The 11,993-nt window shown below is 45.9% G+C and overlaps 1 protein-coding gene across 1 annotated transcript; it reads left to right on the plus strand.

Moving 5' to 3' along the window:
* Window positions 1-347: 347 nt before the first annotated feature.
* LOC147016413 (uncharacterized) lies at window positions 348-11,789 on the plus strand. Its single transcript, XM_085845051.1, has 5 exons — window positions 348-915; window positions 5,090-5,179; window positions 6,619-6,656; window positions 8,140-8,212; window positions 10,864-11,789. Exons 1-5 carry the CDS (start codon window positions 559-561, stop codon window positions 10,996-10,998), a joined length of 693 nt encoding a protein of 230 aa, XP_085701177.1. The 5' UTR covers window positions 348-558; the 3' UTR covers window positions 10,999-11,789.
* Window positions 11,790-11,993: the final 204 nt, after the last annotated feature.

Raw genomic sequence — 11,993 nt, forward strand, 5'->3', positions numbered from 1 at the left:
AACTTTACTGGAATACTGTACATAGGAAGAAGGGACCAGCGAAAGAAAAACTACCACATTTTTCTGTTAAAGGTGTACTGTATAAAGTCTACTTTTGTTCCTCCTTCTCCTCTACCCCCCCCCCCCCGCAACTCCGACCTTCACATCTCCACTTCCCTTTTCGTGTCCGATCCCTTCCGTTATAAGAGTAGGTTTTATTCGTTTTTTTCAAATTTTAACGATCTCCGTGACCCACCTCCCTCGTGCGTACGTAATAAGTAGACGGTCCATAAAACGAGTTTGACGACACTGGCCATCTGTTAAAATATCATATTGTTCAAAGGAAGCAAGTTTAAAACGTACAGATTTTGACGTCATCGAGATTCGTCCGTGTTTCCCGCTGGTTGACTCACTGTTGATCGGGTCGCCATGGCGACGTAACGCCGCTCCCAGGAACAGTTCGCAGAAGTGGACCCGTCCTGCACTCCTGCCGACCGGTGTTCCCAGGCTCGGTACTCCGAGTGTGACCTTGCACACTCGTGCGATGCGAACACTCAAAGGTCCACTCGCTCGTGGACCATGACCACGATGCTCCTCATGCTGCTCCTCCTGTTGCCGTTCCGGGTAAACTCGATACCTCGAGCGATCTACCAGGACGGACCTGGAAACGTCCCTCTTCCGAAAACGATGGACGCCGTCGTGGACGTCCAGGTACAAGACACGACCGGCGATGGAGTGTCCCACGATCACGTTGACGACGACCCTGTTCCTGCACACTCGGAATTGCACTCAAGCTCGAATCTCTATCATAAACTCTCCGAGCTACACAGTTTACTGCAACGTCACAGCACGGACAAGGACACGGACACGGACAAGGTCACGGACACGGAGCACAATGCCCCCCCTCATGCGGAAAGGAGAATCGGCGATGGCGAGGTAAAACGTTCGTGTTCATCATCGGTGTGTGTATTAAAAATGGCGTCTCTTTGTACATGACACGGACAGACGGAAACGTTAACTGTAATTGTTATGAGTTGTGCTTGTACCTTTCATGGTGACCATGATGTCATGACGAAGGGGACAGATGAAATGGAAACACGACACCTGGTTACCAAGATGGACAGTCACAACACACGACACCTCCTTACCAAGATGGACAGTCACAACACATGACACCTCCTTACCAAGATGGACAGTCACAACACATGACACCTCCTCTCCAAGATGGAGTCACAACACACGACACCTGGTTACCAAGATGGACAGTCACAACACACGACACCTGGTTACCAAGATGGACAGTCACAACACATGAGACCTGGTTACCAAGATGGACAGTCACAACACGCGACACCTGGTTACCAAGATGGACCATAACAACACACGACACCTCCTTACCAAGATGGACAGTCACAACACATGACACCTCCTCACCAAGATGGACAGTCACAACACACGACACCTCCCCACCAAGATGGACAGTCACAACACACGACACCTGGTTACCAAGATGGACCATAACAACACACGACACCTCCTTACCAAGATGGACAGTCACAACACATGACACCTCCTCACCAAGATGGACAGTCACAACACACGACACCTCCTTACCAAGATGGACCATAACAACACACGACACCTCCTTACCAAGATGGACCATAACAACACACGACACCTCCTTACCAATATGGACAGTCACAACACACGACACCTCCTTACCAAGATGGACAGTCACAACACACGACACCTCCTCTCCAAGATGGACCATAACAACACATGACACCTGGTTACCAAGATGGACCATAACAACACACGACACCTGGTTACCAAGATGGACCATAACAACACACGACACCTCCTTACCAAGATGGACAGTCACAACACACGACACCTCCTTACCAAGATGGACAGTCACAACACACGACACCTCCTCACCAAGATGGACAGTCACAACACACGACACCTCCTCACCAAGATGGACAGTCACAACACACGACACCTCCTCACCAAGATGGACAGTCACAACACACGACACCTGCTTACCAAGATGGACAGTCACAACACACGACACCTTAACAAGATGGACAGTCACAACACCTCCTCACCAAGATGGACAGTCACAACACATGACACCTCCTTACCAAGATGGACAGTCACAACACACACCTCCTTACCAAGATGGACAGTCACAACACACGACACCTGGTTACCAAGATGGACAGTCACAGCACACGACACCTGGTTACCAAGATGGACAGTCACAACACATGAGACCTGGTTACCAAGATGGACAGTCACAACACATGACACCTGGTTACCAAGATGGACAGTCACAACACACAACACCTGGTTACCAAGATGGAGTCACAACACATGACACCTGGTTACCAAGATGGACAGTTACAACACATGACACCTCCTTACCAAGATGGACAGTCACAACACACGACACCTGCTTACCAAGATGGACAGTCACAACACACGACCCCTCCTTACCAAGATGGACCATAACAACACACGACACCTCCTCACCAAGATGGACCATAACAACACACGACACGTCCTTACCAAGATGGACAGTCACAACACATGACACCTCCTCTCCAAGATGGACAGTCACAACACACGACACCTCCTCTCCAAGATGGACAGTCACAACACACGACACCTGGTTACCAAGATGGACAGTCACAACACATGACACCTGGTTACCAAGATGGACCATACCAACACACGACACTTGGTTACCAAGATGGACCATAACAACACACGACACTTGGTCACCAAGATGGACCATAACAACACACGACACTTGGTTACCAAGATGGACCATAACAACACACGACACTTGGTCACCAAGATGGACCATAACAACACACGACACTTGGTTACCAAGATGGACCATAACAACACACGACACCTCCTCACCAAGATGGACCATAATATAACAACACACGACACTTGGTTACCAAGATGGACCATAACAACACATGACACTTGGTTACCAAGATGGACCATAACAACACACGACACCTCCTCACCAAGATGGACCATAACAACGCACAACACTTGGTTTCCAAGATGGACCATAACAACACACGACACTTGGTTACCAAGCTGGACCATAACAACACACGACACTTGGTTACCAAGATGGACCATAACAACACACGACACTTGGTTACCAAGATGGACCATAAGAACACACGACACCTCCTCACCAAGATGGACCATAACAACACACAACACTTGGTTACCAAGATGGACCATAACAACACACGACACTTGGTTACCAAGATGGACCATAAGAACACACGACACCTCCTCACCAAGATGGACCATAACAACACACAACACTTGGTTACCAAGATGGACCATAACAACACACGACACTTGGTTACCAAGATGGACCATAACAACACACGACACTTGGTTACCAAGATGGACCATAACAACACACGACACTTGGTTACCAAGATGGACCATAACAACACACAACACTTGGTTACCAAGATGGACCATAACAACACACGACACTTGGTTACCAAGATGGACCATAACAACACACGACACTTGGTTACCAAGATGGACCATAACAACACACGACACTTGGTTACCAAGATGGACCATAACAACACACGACACTTGGTTACCAAGATGGACCATAACAACACACAACACTTGGTTACCAAGATGGACCATAACAACACGCGACACCTGGTTACCAAGATGGACCATAACAACACACAACCAGGGGTCTTGGTGAACCTTCATAGATAATCGAAAACAACTTCATGTCCATCTCCATGATACACGTACACGGGGTCAGGGGGTCACGTGCACGGTTCAAACTTTTTACCTGTACGTGAAGAACAATGCAGGTGGTTTACTGACCCCCGCTGGAGACAGGGGGATTACTTGCTACAACACATATTTGGGTAAATGTGTACCAGGTGGGGTAAATGTGTACCACGTGGGGTAAATGTGTACCGCGTGGGGTAAATGTGTACTACGTGGGGTAAATGTGTACCGCGTGGGGTAAATGTGTACCAGGTGGGGTAAATGTGTACCACGTGGGGTAAATGTGTACCGTGTGGGATAAATGTGTACCGCGTGGGGTAAATGTGTACCAGGTGGGGTAAATGTGTACCACGTGGGGTAAATGTGTACCACGTGGGGTAAATGTGTACCGCGTGGGGTAAATGTGTACCGCGTGGGGTAAATGTGTACCAGGTGGGGTAAATGTGTACTACGTGGGGTAAATGTGTACCGCATGGTGTAAATGTGTACCAGGTGGGGTAAATGTGTACCGCGTGGGGTAAATGTGTACCAGGTGGGGTAAATGTGTACAAGGTGGGGTAAATGTGTACCACGTGGGGTAAATGTGTACCGCGTGGGGTAAATGTGTACCGCGTGGGGTAAATGTGTACCAGGTGGGGTAAATCCCCCCACCCCCTCTTTTGATAGATCCTTGCAGGTTTGCAGTTTTGTCACACCATCTCATATCGCTTCTTCTTCTTATTTCAGTTGAAACACATGCCAGTGAGTATCATCAATTGTGGGGGATGCAGCTGTGCCGCTGATGCAGTGTCCCCTGTCGGTTAGAACAACTTGTGATTCGTTGAGGGTGCCGGAGATAGCTTGACTTCTCCAAGGACACCGTGGGATCTTTAACGTCCATCAAGGAATGTCGGTGGACAGGACGCCCAGTTCAACGTCCATCCGAAGGACGGCATACACATTGATAAACAACCATACCAGTGAAACACCAGGATGGCAGTTTATAGCTGGGTCTGGATTCGAACCCAGGCTACACAGCTTCGAAGCGAGTGTGAGTACCTCTAAAGCATTATACCAGTCCAAACGGTTATGAAAACCATTCCAGGTTACCATTATCGTTACACGGGTTAACCTTGTGTTATCCTTGGTGACGTCGAAATGGTTCATTTTATAACGATGTTTGTCACGACCTTGTGACCCACTCTGTGGTATTTACTGCATCAGCTGCTGGTTCATAACGATGTCTCTCACACCACTACAACCACCCTGACTTGCTGTGCACACCTGAACCTGGTTCTGACTCCACTCCGTGTTTTCCCCACAACAGAGCTGGTTGAAGGAAGTTCCAAATATCATGATCATCAGCATGATCGTGTTACAAGCGGTCTCCACCTTGGGTTTCTTCTGCTTCGTCTTGGTCAGAACATTGAGCACTCTGCACACCCTCACAAACACATGCTCACACACACCCCCAACACTCAATAAGCACGTGCTCACCCCCCCCCCCCCCATCAACACTTACCAAGCCTGTGCTCACACACACACTCACCAATCCTGGTTTGCATCAGCGGCACACCCGCACCCTCAATCAATGACGCTACCCCAGAGCAGAAAGCTGTGGGATGGCATCATTGACTGAAGTGTGGGTGTGCCACTGATGCAATGCCCTCTGCTGGTTCAGGCAGGAAGTTGTAATTTGTTTAGGGTGCAGGAGATAGCTTGCCTACTCTCTTTGTGAAGGACACCATGGAATCTTTAACGTCCATCAACGAATCCCAGCAGACGGGACTCCCGTTTAACGTCCATCCGAGGGGCGGCACACACACACATTGATTAATTAATCACCGTGCATGTGAAACACCAGGATGGCAGTTTATACCTCAGTCTGGATTTGAACCCAGACTAGATAGCTTGGAGGCGAGTGTGCGTACATCTCGGACTCCAAGCCATCCTGTCAATGTTGATTTCATACACAAAGTTTAGGAGATAGTAATAGATGACATGTTGATATTACGTCGTCATGGCAGGCACAGTAAGTGTGAGAAGGACCAGCAGGTGGTATTTTTTTATACTTTATTTGTGAACTTTGTTGGACAGTGCAATTTTCCATTTTCTGTGGATATTAAACATAATTATTTATTCATTCATTTCATATTTATTTCCAACTTTTCCCCCACCACCTGGTCCAACCACCAGCTTAGAGGAGGGCCTGACATGTGTACTCTATATGTCTGCACTCTAAACCCGATTCAAAATAACTTGGTCGTGTCCGGAGACTGATTTATGAACTAGTTCGAACAGGGACCGAGAGTCGAGCATGGCAAGAGACCATTCAAGGGAAGACGAGCGACAGGATTCGAGCAAGAGTGCACGACTTGTGTACCTTGGCACCGCTTCGGTTCTCCTGTACTTTCTGCGTGCGGAACAAACGTGCTGTGAATGCCCTCAGGTCTATCATGTCTCTTCCCCTTGCGAGCCTTTGCATGCTGTGAATGCCCTCAGGGCTCACAGCCATCACCACATCCGTGTTCTTCAGGCAGCTCTACCTGTTCCTGGTCGGTCATCTGTCGCTGAACTTGCTCTTCTCGCTTCTTGCTCCCACCATTCTCCCAACAAGTCCTGATTACTCTCATTATTGTTTCCTTTTTCATCCCTCTACCCCAATTTGATTTAGCTTCCTTCCCTTGCTGGCCCAAAAAACATTATTTGCGATTACAGTATTTATAATTGTGTCATTTAGTTTCTGTTGTTGAATGCCGAAAATAAATTAATTAGCTCTTGATAACCTAGAGTCTGACATGGTGGTACCTGGGTGTGCGTGAAAAAATATCCTCGTGTCATTACTTTTGTTTTCAGATGTTTTGCTATTTGAAGAGGAAAGAAACAAGATGCAGGTGATGTTGCTGCTGCTGCTGCTGATGATGATGATGATGATGATGATGATGATGATGATGATGATGATGATGATGAGGATGATGATGATGTTGTTGTTACTGTCTGTGGTGACAAATGAAGGTAATATCCTCGACATGCCTCACACATGACCCCACTCTTCCACTCTTAACCATTTCCTCATGAAGATGGCCCTTCGATGGACCAAAGCCCTTTGAGACTCCACCACAGTTTTGGAGGAGGCAGTGCACACAAACCGGTTGTGAAACCCACATCACGATTCTGTATTTTAAACGGACAGCGAGGATTTGGAAAACATATTCACAAAGTGCACAATATTAATAATTTGAGAGGTGGTAGATAAGAGTAATTATGATGACTAGATGCCCTGTAATTATAAATAAACTCGAGAGTTCAGAGAACACCTCACCCAGCACAGTCTTCACAAAAAGGACATGGGCGGAGGGGGTCTTTTAAACTCTTGATTTGCGTTTCCGAATACGATCTACATCAACTACATTCATGAAATTTGAATAACGGGTGCGATGGCAACCACACGAAGCCGATGGGTCAAACGGAACGTTCTGGAGCTGAACCTTCTGCCAACTCTTGTCGGAGAAACTGAAGATTTTGGAACGACCTTTGAGAAAAAGATGCACAAAACAAACAGATCTTTTTGACGAAGTTAACTCTGTGGTTGCATTGATGGGCGCCGCCACTTTGTCTGAATTTTGCTGTTGCTCCACCATCAGAGCGCGTGGCAAATTTGATTGGTTGAGACCGTGTAAGATCTTGTCCAAGTACAACAAACTGGAGGTTTTGGAAGTGCAAACAAGGCAATGTGTGTTCTACTGTGTTCACATATATAATTCACTTGAAATAAAATCCAAGTTTTAAAGGCTGGAGAAAAACAACAACAAATAAACCGCTGAATTGGATGGTTACCATCTTTTACACCACCTTATTTAACAGTGTTCAAAATATAAAACTTTAATGGAAACCAAGTCGTTCCTCGATCAGACTGATGTCTGGAGACAGATAGAGTGAACCAATTGTTTAACCCCACTCTGCACTATGCGTGCGGGGTAATGACAGACAGGACGGGGCCACGCCATTCCGTGTCCCTCAGGTGTATATCCAATAAACATGAGGTCCCAAAGAAACGGCTGCAGGTGCCACGTTCTCCGAGGACTCTGTGCCACCTGCACCCCGGTTTCAATACCGTTCGTCTCGACCAAGATTATTTATCTGACATCGCAGGTGTTGCCGAATGTACGAGCAAACTTGGCAAGGAAATTTACCGACTTTGGTGCTGCCACTGATAGGTTGTGGGACTGCGCACGATCTTTGAGAGGACAGCGCATGCTGCTTGTGTGGTTCAACGATTAAGGAAACTCTGGGTGGTAGCCTTACTGTTTGGAGAAAGCTACAAGTAGCTGTGCCTCTGCTTCATGAACCATAACGTGTTAGGTGTCTCTTTCTCAGGTGCTCCCGAACCTCCGTCGAAGTGGCTGACGACAAATGGAAGAACAGCTCCAGCTCCTCCACCGACTCACCGGTATATGGGCTGCTGTGTCTTTGCTCGGTGCTCAGTGTGTAGCGGGTGATGCAAGTTTGTTTGTTTTTTTGTGTACAGCCTTTGGACCTTCTTGTCTTGGAATAGTTTACTAATGCAACAGAAGGGATCTGGGATATTATTTTAGGTAAAATGATTGTTAATCCAGTTTGAGCAAGCACCTACAGACCGCAACAAGCTGTGGTCAGGATAATAATAAAGAATGCTGGTTCCAGCAATACAAGCAAGAGGGTTTTGCGGCACATAACGGCCGATGAACCGGAGTAACGTGGAAAGTTTTCCACCAGGAAAACAACAAAAGGCACAAAAGAGCTGACATACGTCGGGTGGCTACTCGTCGTTGCATCAAGAGAGGGAGATGTTATAATGGTTTTATCGTACAGTGCTGGTAACGACAATGATACGAGAATTCTGGCAGAATGCATAGGTCACGAAAGTAAATGCGGTGGGGTGGATGAAATAAAAGCAGAAAAAGGAACATTTAAAATCCATACTTAATCAATTGGTGGGATCGATAAGGAAGGAAAGACGAGGAAAACGATATATACAGAAAGGAAAGAGAAGGAAGAAAAAAAATCGAATGTGTGTCATGTATTCAGAAGAGGCGTTTTAAAGGAAGGAAAAATGTTCGTTCAAACGATCTGGTGCTGGAGTTCCAAGTTTGAAAATATTAACGATTCCTCTGAGCTTCCTGGAGCCGTTTGTTCTTTGAAAGAGGGAATTAACACACAACAGCCTTTTGATCTGCAGAGCGTCTGGCTTGGTTAAAATGTCGACAAACTGGTTTGTGAAGATCACTACGAACATTTCGTTACAAAAACTGGTCATCAAGCTGTCAACCTGTCACGCCAATGTAAAGCACGTTGAAGGGAGCGCACACGATCCAATAAATGACATTTGGGGAGATGCAGTCCAAATAGTCCATGATACTGATGGAGTCATTCGGTCTTGAGATTTAAGTTGTAGGGTTGTTAAAGCACGAGTAATACGACGGTTCAGTAAACACATAAAAGTTCTTGGTTGGAGGGTGGATGACAAGGTAACTTTAACTCGAAGATTTATTGAAGAAGTGGCAGGCAGAAGGAAATCCAAATCCATTGGGACCATACTCTGCACAGTGTTGGTGCTGCAAAAGCAGTCTCCAAGGCTATTGGGCACAATCCTGGATGGGTCACCACTCCGGCACAGGATACTCGAATGGCTCAATAACCCCAGCAAGCTGGTACTCATTTTGCCAACCTCAGAAAGATAACAGGCTGAGTCAACCCGACCTGGTATTAATTCAACAGACAAGTGGGATTTGAACTTAGGACCCTAGTACCCCAAGCCTGCCACCCTAACCATTAAGCCAACACCAGGTGTAGAGAAAGAAAATGGATGTTGTTTCTACATCATTCTGCAGAATGTTAAAGAGGAACCCAAATGTTCAGACCACCTCGACGCTAATCTATCCCTCGATACCCTACAAAATAGATATGGTGTCTTTTTCCGATTTATTAAGTCAGTAATTTTGCGATTGAAAGTGGAAATATGATTGTTCACGCTTGGATGTCACGTCACACCTGGGAGTCGACTGCCATATTCATACTGTTTACGGTTTACATTGTGGTATGATTGAACTCAAACGGCGAATAATTTTCGATTTTCACAAATATGCCAAGTCGATGCATCCTTAGCGATTGTAGTAGTACAAACAGAGATGGTTTCATGCTACACCAATGGCTGAAAGACCCTAAGTTTTGCCAGAAATTGGACGAGGTTTGTCGGAAATACCCAAGTGTGGATTGGGCCTAGAAAATGTTAGCTTTTGTGCTCAGAACATGTTACAGAGCACTGTTATGAAACAACAGAGATGGCTAGATCTTGTGGTTCTCTGCCACGATTGAGAGAGGATGCCATCCCCACGTTTAAGTGTAAGAAACAGCCGTCGCTCAAAACTGTAAGACCATCTCTACCCAGCTACCAGTATATGTACACGGGCGATTTGAGTGGTGAATCAAACACCTATGTTGGCCAGACGGTGACCAATCACACCTCTCCTCCATCTCGACAGTAGGGGTATGGACATGACACGACATGGACATGACATGGCATGGCTCGACCACAGACACAAGGGTGAGACACGGCACACAACACGGCACAGACATGACGGTGGGACACAGCATGACACAACATTGACACAACGGTTGGCCAAATAATTTATTGCCCATTTTGTCAGCGGTATCCAAATATGCCCCCCCCCCCCCCGTGTCGTGTCTCATCTGGAGTAATACAACTGATTTATCAATTAATACAACATCCCTTATAAATCATTTAATTGAACGAAAAACAAAAGCTACCAATCTCTAGTCACCATGCAACCAGCGTTTTCATCTTTATTAACACTTCCATTGTCGCCATCTTTGTCAACCGACAGGTATTTCTCAATTCTTTCCCATTTCCGTTGGGATCTTTTCCGGACAAGAAGCCACACTCAATCGAAAGCACAACAGGACATGGTGTTGCCTTTTTAAAAAAAATTCTGTAAAAAATAAGGAAGTTGATAACATAACGTGCAACTCCAAGACTCATTGATACCATGATGCAGCATTAGCATACGAACGAATAAACCTGCAAGTGTTTTGCCTTTTCAGGATCCATTCCCGTTGCTGAGAAAGGTCTACTTTGACCAGATGGACCGTCATGATCATCAGGAAATATTTGGAGATATGTTCAACCAGAACACCTCACAACTGCCAAAGAAATGTGACAAATCGACACAGTATTGATGTTGGACTTTCGGCCTGGACTGAACAGATGATGTTGAATTTGAACAAAGATTCTGTATCTTTCACAAAACTGTCCTCTTCCCCGCCAAGCAAAAATATTCAATATAGATGGGAGCAATCAGGACATTTCACGATGTCCCTGTGAAACGGAATCCGGAGTTGTTTCTTCTGGATAGAAATACATCAACTTTGAGCCATTCATCTGCCCAACTTCCTTCAGTACACTCACAAACTCACATCGAAGTGGAAGTCGAGTCCAAGAGCTCTGGGTATCATCCGTTGTTGTTGAGGACTCCATCCCACTCCATGAGGATTATTGAAGAGAAGCAGCACAAAGTAACTCGTTAAAACATCTGTATTTACTTTATTGGTGGTACATTTGTCGTTACCAGACTCGAGGATGTAATGTTGAACATTTGAACCAAAGTTGAGGAGCCTTGTGCGGTCTGGGAGATATAGTCACAAGTTATACCCTCATCTAGCTCAGTCATTTCAGGAAAGAAAACTTCATTTTGGACCATTGGATAAAGTCACCCATTGACTTTCCTTTTCGGAAGCAGTCGTAGATCGTATAATTTGGAGCACTTCAAGAGGAAGTCCTCAAGCGATTCCAGAACGTCAGCTCTCACACAAACATGAATTGTGCGGTAGAGCAGATTTGAAAGGTAAATCGATCAGTCGTTCAGCCTTAAATCAACCAGAAATTCCAGCTCGACTCCCTTAGATCCTTCCGGAATTGTTGTTGCATGTTCAGATGTGTTTTCCAAATAAATTTCCACAATTTGAGCCTATCATGCGTATTTGTTATTTTACAACCATTGAAGACACCAGGGGTGCCATGAATGTACAGAATTGTACAAGTTACCATTTTTAGATGCTCATGTTTAACTATTTATCCAAGATGTCTCCTTCAAGATTTCACCGTGTTTTCTCCTGGAGGCACCAATTTCAATTGGGTCTTAATGTATCATTTCCCCTACAATACTGCGTACAAG

The sequence above is a fragment of the Eptatretus burgeri genome, chromosome 11 (assembly GCF_056783735.1).
Source record: "Eptatretus burgeri isolate ZD-2024b chromosome 11, Ebu_testis_v1, whole genome shotgun sequence".
Classification (NCBI taxonomy): domain Eukaryota; kingdom Metazoa; phylum Chordata; class Myxini; order Myxiniformes; family Myxinidae; genus Eptatretus; species Eptatretus burgeri.

Bases quoted from the DNA above. Each gene is read 5' to 3' on its own strand.
- LOC147016413 (XM_085845051.1), top strand. From the start codon at position 559: ATGACCACGATGCTCCTCATGCTGCTCCTCCTGTTGCCGTTCCGGGTA. The intron at 5,180-6,618 runs GTCAGAACATTG...TTTTGTTTTCAG, and splicing joins GTTTCTTCTGCTTCGTCTTG to ATGTTTTGCTATTTGAAGAG. The intron at 6,657-8,139 runs GTGATGTTGCTG...TCTCTTTCTCAG, and splicing joins AGGAAAGAAACAAGATGCAG to GTGCTCCCGAACCTCCGTCG.